Consider the following 12,363-nt stretch of genomic DNA (forward strand, 5'->3'; position numbering starts at 1 on the left):
TCATATATTAGTCCAATAGTAATTTATGTGTACTTAGATTGCTGTCACATCAAGCCCTTCCTTAAATAAAGTGGAGAGCGGTTGGACATATGATAGCTGAGCAATTATCTCCATCTAGTGACAAATAGAAGTACTACATTATTTAATGGGACATCTATTTTAGGTTAGCATGTGTCTGTGTTTGTGTGGATGACCTGATCATCACGATGTGTATGAACCCTTAGGTGTTAATTCCCCTCAAAAGCAGACATATTTTGTAAAACGTCTGATGTTTATAAGAATAAATAAGAAGATGAAATGAAATTAAAATGGTCCTGCGATATCACTGAGGAAGATATTGGGAAAATTTCCGGTTAGTATTTTTTTCTACAACGTTAGACAGCTGTGAACCATGTGAGAGCTCTTTGCTTTTTTTTTTCATCTACCTTGGGCATTGCAAGGATTGTTGCTCTGAAGTCACAATTCAATTCATATGAAGAGCTAAACAAATAGCTTGTAAAATGTTTTCTTGCTCAATGAAAATAACACATTTAGGCACTGAGTCAGGAATTGTTTCTATTACACAGAATTAATGAGCATTTCAAAAATATGGTGTAAAAAAAAAAGAAAGAAAAAAAAACATTAAATCCTGATGATGGAAATCCATCATTATATGCAGGGAAAGGGAAGAAGAAGAAAAAAAAAACAGGAATAAGGATTTCTCAGTGACTGCTTGGTGCTGCAGCCATTTACTTTTTAAATTAAACCATACATTAGTCCATATATCTCTCTGGCTCGATTAGATTAGAGTGAATGAAAAGAGTATTAATAATCAAACTGGCAGCCCGAAAGATCAATATTGTCAACAGGCGGCTGTAAATCTAAAAACAGAGGTGTGCAAGGACTTGCAGAAAGCTGAAAGGTTGGTAGACCAGGGAAAGAATTTAGGAGTGTGTGATGCAGGAAAAGGACAGGAGAAGGTCAAAGGTTCAAAGATCTATATTTTCCCCAGATTTCCCATCCTGGCCTTTTCATACCTCTGATCCAAGCAAAGACCCAAATGAATATCTAGTTGAACTATGTCTCTAAACTTTAAACAATATTAAAAGTAAATCTCAAAAGACCCAATCCAAGGATATTACTATGACTATTCCAGCAGCTGCAGATCACTTATGCTTGCTTTCTTACATCACCATGACAGTAGTCCCTCACATCATTGGCTTCTTAAGTGACAGCTGCTCTGAGCGGGAAAACATACTGAGCAGACTGTGGATTATCAATGCCCTCTGGTGGGCTCAGCAATTATAATTTAACACACGCACACACACACGATCAAATCAAACTTTGGCTTGAGATGAATGAGATGAAAGAATGATTCATCAGTTCTCTGTGTGTTTGCGATCTCAGTCACTGTTTTCTTTATTAATGTTTCAGCCTGCAGAGGGGGCTCCAGTGTGCCAAATTAAACCTAAAAAGAGCCATAAAACATTAAATATGTGAGGTGTCACTTTCTCATTTCTCATTGGTCCCCTGCATGACTGATTCTCAAGAAAATCTAGTTTACTTATCCAACTTCTCTTGTAAATCCCACCAGTTGGACTTTGACACCTATTTCAACATTTTTACCCATCAATTTCAAATGACATCACATTATAAACAAGCGAGTCCGATCTCAGGCTAAACACCATCCATTTGTCTCATGAACGCATCCATGAGCCTGTCTGCACAGTAGGAAGTTCTCAGCAGCTCCACTAGGGGTCACAGACATGCTGCTGAAATCGCCGTTTGTTCCTATGTTGGATATTGATGGTGGCTCAGTTTGCTTACCCAGCATCTTTCTCCCCATTTGTCAGACCTACTCCCTCCTGGAGCAAAAATCAGTCACGCAGCTGCAACACTGGGCTCCCTCTGGTTTTGGAGGGAAATCAATGTGATGAATACCTCACACACACACTTCAGACGTGTCTCTGGCTCGTTTCCCATGCATACAACAGCAAATGTGTGGATTTTGATGCTGACCACATACTACATAACAGGTTACTGAATTGCAATTTTAAAATAGGGGCCAAAAGAAGGCAATTTAGATATAGCTAAGTCTCCCTACGAAGCCCATTTGGCTTGAAAGCATCAGAGGCTGAAAGAAATCCTGTTGCACTACAAAGGTATTATTTGCCCCAATAAGCTAACAGCATTGAACTCTCAGAGCACAGCACAATCATCTTTGATATTTAAATCTGAAGCTTTGAATAAACGAATGGAGTGAATTCAAGGTCTATGACGGGGCACACATTCATCCTCCACAGGGTGTCAGGACTTTAATGTCCAAACAAGCATGTGACAGATTGGCCAGTTTCAGTATGTATGCGCACAACACATAAACACACCGCCTTCTCCCACACACACAGAGGTACTAAATCTTTGTTTTAAAATGGTTAAATCCGCCTGAATACATCTCACAGGCATGATAGAAATAAGCATGTGGGACCGCTATTACATTTCAGTGGATATACAGCCATAAAGGTAATAACATGGCTGCAGAAGAAGCAATGACATTTTAATAATTTGTTTTCATTGTTGCTGTTTGTGTATATTTTTGGGAATAGATGATAATCAATGGTAGATTGGATTTCTTACTTATAGCTTGACATTTTGCAACCTGGAACATTCAACATCCAAATCACTTTCTTCCTCATGCTAGCTGCTACTCTGTTCCTATTTTTAAAAAGAAGGTGTTAAAGGTCTCACTTCTCTAACCAAACATCATTACATGAGAGCTTTCTATTTGTCTGTGTGTATGTGTACACACTATTGGAACAGGTTGACAGGTCACATTGCTTCCTGTGCTAAATGGTTTCATATCACAGTGCAGTGTGGGAGGTCAACATAAAGTGACGCTTTTTGTAGCTGAACCCAAAACAGAAAACCAGTTGCTCATAAAAATAAAATAAAAAATCTCTGCAGTACAAGTAAATCAAGTTAAAACACATTTCTAATATGAATTAATTTTCATGAATTCACTTTTGATAGAAGGCTGATGAAAGATGCTTCCAGGTCCGTAAATGATGGATCAAGTGTTCAGATAATTCTGAGTAACTTGGGTATCGCTCTCCTCAGGCAGCTTTCTGTTTTATTGTCCAGAATTACAGTTAAGACAGCTACACTTCTTAGAGCACACTCACTTACTTAAATATAGATGTAAAATGACATATAAAATTCCTTCCTGCAGAAAGCTCGAGACATTATTTTAAGATATTGCTTGTAGGAAGCGAGTATCAGCACATCTATAGCCTTTAATTATTAAACAGATAATAAATGTTGATCTATGAAAGTGCCTGCTAACCATATGCGTTTGTACTCTGACTCACAGCTGTGCATTGCGTGTGTTCTGTCTATGCCCATGTGAATGTGAACGTGCAATAGTAAATGAAACAGCATGCTGCCGTCATGTGGTGTTGAATGGGAAGACTAGGGGCCATATTTCATACAGAGCTCCCCAGGAGATGTAGCTGGTGTCAGTAAGCAGGGCATGAGCCCAGAGATGCATGGTAGTAACAACAGGGAATGGGAGCATTCAGATGATACGCAAAATGTAGGCCATGAGAGGGTGTTGAGATCTAAACAAAATGGCACTATCGGAAAAAATAATGAAAATAGGTAATGCTCCTCCTGATTAAATGTAATCACTTTCATGAGCCTCTGACTTTTCCTTCAGCTCCATCATCAGGTTAAAATTTAAATTTGTCCGACAGACCTTTTCTCACAGCAGCCATTTATTTTGACATGAAATAGTAGGTAAACACAGGTGTTACTAATGATACTAATTAAGGTTTCATTCCATTCAGTCAAACAGAGTCAGGGTGCAGGGTGTTGGGGGTGGAAACGTACAATGTACTGCTGTACAATGTGTTTAGTAGCAATGTTAGCATGCTAATATGTAAATTAAGATGGTGAATATGCGGCATTGGCATTGTTGGACTGCTTTAAAGCACCGCTGACTTTAGTGAGAGGAGCTGGTACGGTTGTTAGATTCCTTTTTGCCGTTTTTGCCTTCTTTGATACAGAAAATAGAGAGAGAGGGAGGGATGACATGCGACAAAGGTCCCCGGCTGAAATCGAATGGGAAACATATGCAGGCATTACAAAAGCAATTTTTAAAAACACTAATTTCATCAATCTTTGGAGTGTCTTTAATCATCAGAACCAAAGAGAACAATGACTATGCAGTAATTAGGGCAATTAAATATTCATTTCGGGGCCTTTATACAAGTAGATGAGAGAGCAACATAAGGTCAGTTAAAAAGAAAAAAAAAAAATCAGTCAAAAGAGTTCAAACCACTTCCCACTGCTTCTCTTTGCTGCAGTCCTAAACTCTTTCCCATCCCTGCACTGTCATCATTTTACACCCCCGGGCAACATTTAGTCAAACTTGGACACCGTCATCTTCTGACAGCTCTTACATCTTGGTAACTCATGATCTCTCTCCATCTCTGTGGCCATCAACAGTGTCAGTTTGCAACATTTTCCCATCCAAACACAGGAAGACAGAGAGAGATAGCGTAAAGAAAGACACTAAATAGGGAGGGTGAGTGTGAGAATGAATGCAGCAGTATATCATTTTATCATTTAATGATACATTTTAATTATATTAATGATTAATCTCGGCCGTGAACGCAGCACAAACAAATATATCCTAGTCTTAAAACAAACATGCCAGCTTGAATTAAATGAAAACATTATAAGAGAAATTGTCAGTGAACAAACACTGACACGTTTCCCTCGACACTCATTCTCTCTCAATAAAGCTGCATTCTCCGTTCTGCATATTGTTTGACAGACACATGGTTTTGTGGCTCGGAAAATGGCTTTTCAGCGTGTCATCATTAATAATTCACTTATGACAAACAGCTCTGACATTTACCCTGCGCTGGGTGTCTGTCTGACACTGACAAGGAGACAATAATGAAGGAGAAGGAGACCGATACAGGGAGAGACAGATTCTCTCTCAGTTGTACACTGATTAAATTAAAAAGGGTTAGGCCTAATAAAGTGTCAAAGCTTCGGTAGTAAAACATTGTTGGAAGAAGCAAGGCCGCCTGTGTTGACCTTTTCAGAAATCGTCCATTGACCTGAAATTGAGTTTAACTGAGTAACTGTAGCTCAAACAACAATGAAAAATAACCTAAGACTGCCATCAAGCCCCTTAAGCAAATCTTGTGAAATTGGTATGAATGAGCAAATAGTGGTGACATTTGGAGTACATGCCTTGCTGTCTAATTATGCCTCTGTTTGAAACATCAATCACACACTCCCTCAGACAAATCTGAATAAAAAATGTGTAAATGAGCTGCTGGCAGAGTTGTCAGCTGACTATAACACAGACTTTGTAAATCCCTGTCCGTCCTCTTGAATATCCGTGGCTCAACAGGTTGAGAATGAACACGATGTGTGAGGTCCTCCGAGGGCAGCAGAGTGCAGACGCTCTTTCAGAGCTAATGCTTCGTGGGCTGATAAAACACTGAGAGAAGCAGACAGATTGAAACCAGAGGTGGTGTCACTGTTTCCCTGACTGGATTATTGCTTCTCCACTCTGTGAAGCAAACACTTAAATCATATCAAAGATAGGTCGACAGACATGGAAGCAACACATTGCATGACTGAATTGATACTCCAAGATATTTTTTTCTTTGAATGTTATTATGAAAATAATAACATCTCTGCTAGAGGAAAAAGACACAATGTGATTTCCAGTCTAGCCTTAAAAAAAACCCTTTTCTTTCGTGTTTTAAGTTTTGTATTTTGAGGATTATCAGCATGGTTTTAATGAGCCTTTGAACAATTGCAAATTGGAAGCTGGATACATAGAGTATTAATGCATATTCGACATTGTATGGGTGTTTAGCCAAATCAATGTTCATGCTGAAAATCAGCAAGTATCTTACCAGCTTTGTAACAAAATTACCTTCACTCAAGTGTTTTCATTAAATGATAAATGGAGCTTTCTAACAAGAGGTGACAGCAAGATAGCAGCTCTTTGAGGCTGACACGGTGCTAGCTAACATGCTAAGAATGGTGATTTTCCTCTCACAGAAATCTCATTAGTTTTCAAAGTATTTGGTCACAAAGTATTGGACAAATTCAAATATCTGATGATGGTGCTATGTCTCTATATACCCCTGTGCCCCACCTCTAAGTGAGCTGGGATAAGCGAGGATAAGCAGTTAAGGAAAATGAATGGATGTATCAATGACGATGGTGCTAAATTAAAAGAAAATTGAAATGAAACATGTAATGGGAATCCATCAAATAAATGGAGGCCATGAATTTCTGTATAAAATTTCATGCCAATCCAAACAGTTGTTAAGCTTTTTCAGTCTGGACTGGTGGATTAACTTGTTATTTCCAAAGCTATGGCACTGGCATGACTAAAACATTTTGTTATGGCCTTGCTCCATGTAGTGTTTCATGCAGATATAAACTGAAAAAGAACACCTGAACCAAAAAACAAATAGTCTTTCTGTTCTTTGTAGCGGAAAGAGTGGATAAATAATGAAGCTTGTGCTCGGTGTGTAAGGAATGGATACACAAACACTACTTTAAAGAAGCAATTTTCCAACTGCAGCTGTGAGCAACGAGGTTGGGCAGATGCTCTATTGATGGCCGGTGGCACAGCCAGTGTGCTCCAATCACGTTGTGATCAGAAGAAATAAAGATCACACAAAGTGTGTCCAAGTAAACAGCCCTACTGAGAACAGAACCAACACAGCAGAGTCCTGCACAGATAACACAATGCACACCCAAAGATATACACCCACACAAACACACACACAGTGGCAACAGCAGTGAAAATGGCCTGGTGCCTTCATCTTTTATCTGTAACCACTGAGGCCTGTAGCGTTTACAGAAAACATCACCTGTGAAGTATTACATGAATTGTTGATTTGACATCCTTTAGTGTGTCTTTAGTGTGCAGTGGTCAGCACTGCAGACAAGGAACTGCAACAGCACACAGACAATATGTCAGGTCTGTGATGTGAGTTATTGGTTTGTGAACATTGGAATGATTCAGCTAAATAACTAGTGTCATATTTTCTCTAAAAATCAAAATACAGCTTTAACTAGTGAGATCAGATGTTTTTGCCCTGCACTGCTGGTTTGAACCCCAGCTGGGGCCTTTCTGAGTGCCGTTTGCATGTTCTCTCTGGGTACTCCCACAGTCCAAAGACTTGCATTTGGTGACTCTAATTTTCCCGAGGTGTGAATGTGAATCGACATGGTTGTTTATGTGTATGTGCCCTGTGATGAACTGGTGACATGTGCAGGGTGTACCCCACCTCTTGCACAATGTCAACTAGGATAGGCTCCAGCAACCGTAATAAGGAAATGCAGTTACAGAAAATGGATGGATGATTTGGTGATGATGGTCCAGTAGCTGGTTTCACCTCACATCAAGAACTAAAGTCCAATGACAAGTTAGCAAAGTTACCTTCATATTTGTGTAGAAGTAGAAGTAGAGTGTTTTTGAACACCACCACTGTCTCATCACAGCACTCAGCCACTTCAGTTTCATTCATCCAGCAGTCCTTTACTGTAAATATGTGTCGGCAGAGCTGAGGAGTATGTAAGAACTCTCAGATATAGCAGTTATTCAGAGCAGATGATGACAAACACACAAATGTCAGTGTGACATTAGTCCAAGAGGAATGAAAATCAAAATCAAAGCAATTTAAGACTCTGCATGAGAGCAACTCCCGGTGCACACGAAATAGCTCTTTGTGCCCAGAATGCATTAAAAATCATCCAGGGGCAGAGCCTCATTCAAAGTGCTGCCACTTGGAAACTGGCCTTGTGCTTATGCTAGATAGCCACTCTTTCATAAATGTGACACAACTTCCATGTTCAGCTTAATGACTCATGGATTTCGCATATGCTGCCATTAGTTTAACAACTCTAACTGCCTTGAATCTCTAGCTTCCAACATTTAAATTAACCACTAGCAGCCAGGAGCTCTTCTGCAGTGAGTCTGTCTCTGGGTCTGAATAATAAACAGCAGGAATGTGAAACAAAAAAAACAAAAACAAAAAAAGGTGGGTCAGTTTTATGCTGTACAGAAGAAGAAAAAAATCAACTGAACTTTATTCTAATTTGATTTTATTTCTAGTGGCAAACTTTTGTGAATTGGGTTTACAATTGTGTTCCAGTTGATGCATTGGTACAACCGTAAAAACCGTGACATTTGGGCATGGCATTCTCCCTTTCCCTCAGAATTGGATACACACACACGGACAAAAATACACACAGCACCAAGGTCAAATAGAGACCAAAACATGTTGTTGTAGCTGTCCTCTATTTGTGATCCGCGCTGACTTCAGCTGCTTTTGAAATAGCTGATTTATTCAGCCTGATTACTGTCATTATTATCGCCAACTATAAGTACTGTTATTTCATCAAGCACTTCCGGAAGGATCTTCATCTTAAAAATCCGGAAGGGTCTTTATCCAGATCACCATATGTCAAATGCTACAAACGTACGCACACACATACAGACATCTGCCAACACAAACACTACTAAAAGCAGAACAAGATACCAGTAAGACTCTTTAATTGCTTCATTTCCAAAGCAGCATTTGCTGTTTCAACACATCTTTCAAGAGCAGCTCTGTGTGTGATGTAAATCTTTTAGAAAATCCCGACTGAAAACACATTAAAAAAATAAAAAAACAAGACTAAAATCCTTCTCGTGTACAAAACTCTCCAAAAACAGGCCCGCTTCATACCACAAACACGATACAAACATCCTGCCTCATCATACAGGACCACTCTGTAGAGGGTTAATACACCTAGCAAAGGTTTATAGTAATCGGACATCAGATGGTATAACAGGTTAGGGGATTACTACAATTTTAGACATAGTTCTCTGGGTACTACACATCTCTATCCAAAATGTCATGGAAATTTGGCGAGCAGGTCTTGAGATATCTTGCTACAGACTAAAGTGAACCAAACCACCATGCTTGGGCTCTGATGATAGCTGGCAAGAACTCACAGAACAACTTCCTTTTTCATAACATATTATTCTTGCTTGGTCTGAAATTAGACTAATTTCCTTTGAAAAACAAAAGCAGGTGCACCATCTCATTTTCCATCCTCCTGTCAGGTGTCCGTGTGTTGCTGATAAGTGGCCCTGAGAGGTGGATGTTCATGGTTGTAACACATCCTGACTCACTGTGGTCGTTGTCCTCTCAGCAGCAGAAGTGGAAATCTGTCATGTAGTATTGTAATAATTATATTAGGCAAGGCAGAGAGTAGTTATGTGGTCCATGACCGACCATCTCTACAGGCCTGGCAATCCAGTATTCAACCACATCCATACTGCTGTCACATGGACTTCAATACCAAATGCAAATTAAAAAGGAGGATTTCATACCTCAAATTACTCCTCTTATTTCTAATTCACATTTTGTCTAGAAGAATGACAGTATAAAGAATGAACAGAGCATGGGCGACATCACCCGTATGTATGGTGCTGCTTTGAAGCCAAAAATATGTGACGCGGATCATCAGTGGACCTAAGGTGGGCCGAATGACACCTGGGTGCTCTAATAAGCTTTAATGGCACCCACCTGTCAATTAAAGCAACCATGCTGTTAATTACAAATGCAGAACTTTAAGCCTTAATACAATTTGAACAGATGAGTTATATAAAAATTCACCCTCATTACAGTTATGAATGGGGAAATTAGCAATAGAGACCAAAAACGATTTTTCTACCAGGCTGTGAACATGTTTATTTCTGCTGTAAAGTTGGACATTTTAATATGGTCGCTTATGGAGACTGACTCATTTCTGCAGCCTGTCTCAAGTGGACACTACACTTCCGCATTGGCTTCATTTCCCAGCGACGGAGGTCGCCCCTTGGGCTATACACACACACACATCATCTCTTCCACTACATTCATTGTACATCATCGATCTCCTCCCCACCTCCCATCTACACTCCACTTTCTCTTTGCCGTCACTCTCCCCTCTGTCTCTTAGCGATAGACATCGCTCAGCTTGGGATGTGGTGGCATCCTGTACCTGTGGTGAGGACGGAGGCGGAGGGCACAGAGGGTGCCAACACCACTAGAGGTGAAGCCCCAGCTTCAGCAGGGGAACAGAGGGGGGTATCATCGCTATAATCAGCTAGAAACTCCACAGCACTGTGAGGCCGGAAACCAGTAAATACATTCACACAGGAACATTCACATACACCCATGCGTGTGGTATGAGCATGTGAATGAGAATACACGTGCACAGAGACACAGTATGGTGACACTGACTGAAAGGAAAAGTCCCATTTAAATGAATAGTTTCTACATTTTGGGAAATATTGAGAAGATTAATAACAATCTCATGTGGCAGCAGGTTTAGCAAAGACGTCCTTTTCCTCATCAATGCATTCCAGCTACTCCTGGGTCATTCCCAGGCCAGATAGGCCACATAGTCCCTCCAGCAGCTCTAGGTTTGCAGAGATGTAATTATGAGGTTCCCAAACCTGACACCCACTGAGAAACGTCTTTGATTTTATGCCAAGAATACGGACACTTTGTTTGGTCGTACAAGGACTGGAGGCTTGTAGCAATGACGCCCTTACCCTACACTCCCATACAGCCAGTTATCTTAGCTTACTAAAGCTCAATAATTAACATGTTATATCTCATGTGTTTAATCTGTAAGTGTAAAAATGAAAAGTTCCTGTTTATGGTGGGTTATGTGATTGACCTCCTACAATCTCTGCTGGCTTCCTTTCAATGGCTCACAGCCAAGACACCAGAAAAGAAATCTAACACCCTTTAAAATGGCAAGTTATTATTTCTAATCTTAATCTTTTGCTCAGATGTCAGGGATGTTTACAGTTATCAGTAAGCGGATTTTGTTTGAGAGGAGAGATGTTTGTTTAAACTATTTCCAGTCTGTATATTAAGCTTGGCAATGAGTAACTTGCAATTATACCAACTAAACATATTGGTAAGACACAAACTCTTCATTGAATATGTTTAACCATTTCCATTCATGTAACTCCTTTTAACATTACTAATGAGAAAATATGACACCTTTTTGTAATGCATGCATATTCTTTTCTAATTGTACCCTGAAAAGTGCAACATAGAAATAAACTGATATTAAAAAAGATCACTATAAATGTACAAAATCATGTTTGTTTGGTACTATTTTTATAAACCCCAGATGTTGTTGTTGTATTTAATTGAAGGACATTTTTGTATGCAGCTGTGTTGCTGTAGTGTTTTGCATGCTGTGAACACTGTAAGTAGATCTGAACTTTAGATATTTCAGCATTTCAGAAAAACAGCACAGAAGAAAACTTTGGTGATGTAGATGCTATTTAGGATAAAGCTCCGGATAATTTAGCAGGTAGGATGAAGTGAGAGCCATGGTTCTGTATTCATATCAGCATCATACTCACTCCCACTCCTTGCGTCGTGCTTGTGGTGTGCTTTGAATCTTATGAGCCTGGTGGGCTTTGACGATGTCCCTCTGCTCGATCAGGCCACCGCGACGTCGCTTGATCACATTTGGACTGACGGCCAAATCTCCATCCACCCCCAGCATTCCCCCTCCAACTTCAAAAGTCGAGCCCACATCAAGAGAGAGACCAAGACGGTTTGGTTGTAGAGGTGGAGCAGAGCCAGACATGTGTGGGAGGTAGAGGGTGTCATAGCTGGTTGAGTGACTTTGGGGCTCCAAGTGAGAGTGGGACTCAGAGAACAGGCTTGACCCCCCGACTAGTCCTGTACGATGCTTCTGCCAGTTTTCACAGTCCGCTGAGGACGAGGGAAGTATGTGGTGCCTGGGGGTGCTGCTACCACACATTGTCCCCATGCCCAGACTAACCACTGGACACTCATGTCCCACTGGGGCTCTCGGTAGCCCCAAAGCATTGTGATCCCCTGTCAGAGACTGAGAGCTGACCGAACAGGAGCCCAGTTCCAGCATGGTGGGAAGGCTGCCCAGGATCTCAGCATAGTGCTGCAAGAAGGAAAAAGTAGAGAGGAAATGGAAAGAAAAAATTAGATATACATAAAATGAATGTACAAACTTTAACTGAGTTCATTGTCTGAACGCTTTTATTCAGTGTAGCTTCACTTCAACCGAGGTTATATAGACTAGGAATGTAAACAAACATAATTACGTTATTTGGCTAGAAACAAAAAAAAGTGACAAGCTGAAGTTAGGGATCCTGTTAAAGATAAATGAAAAAGAATCAATCAATATCAATAGTTTCAATTTTTCACTTCAGACAAACTTCACATTCATCTGGGCTTCCTCCCACAATCTCTAATCTACAAACAAATCATGCAAAAATGAACCATTGCAATTCTGTCT

At 40.1% G+C, this 12,363-nt stretch overlaps 1 protein-coding gene across 1 annotated transcript in view; it reads right to left on the minus strand.

The window, feature by feature from the left end:
- Nucleotides 1–12,363, minus strand: part of cacna1ea (calcium channel, voltage-dependent, R type, alpha 1E subunit a) — a 94,855-nt gene that overhangs the window by 72,642 nt on the left and 9,850 nt on the right. Inside the window, exon 3 of the mRNA XM_027290347.1 lies at nucleotides 11,444–12,006. Coding sequence (XP_027146148.1) covers nucleotides 11,444–11,973 — 530 coding nt within the window. The 5' untranslated portion in view covers nucleotides 11,974–12,006. The remainder of the gene's footprint in view (nucleotides 1–11,443; nucleotides 12,007–12,363) is intronic.

Source organism: Larimichthys crocea, chromosome XVII (assembly GCF_000972845.2).
Source record: "Larimichthys crocea isolate SSNF chromosome XVII, L_crocea_2.0, whole genome shotgun sequence".
Taxonomy (NCBI): domain Eukaryota; kingdom Metazoa; phylum Chordata; class Actinopteri; family Sciaenidae; genus Larimichthys; species Larimichthys crocea.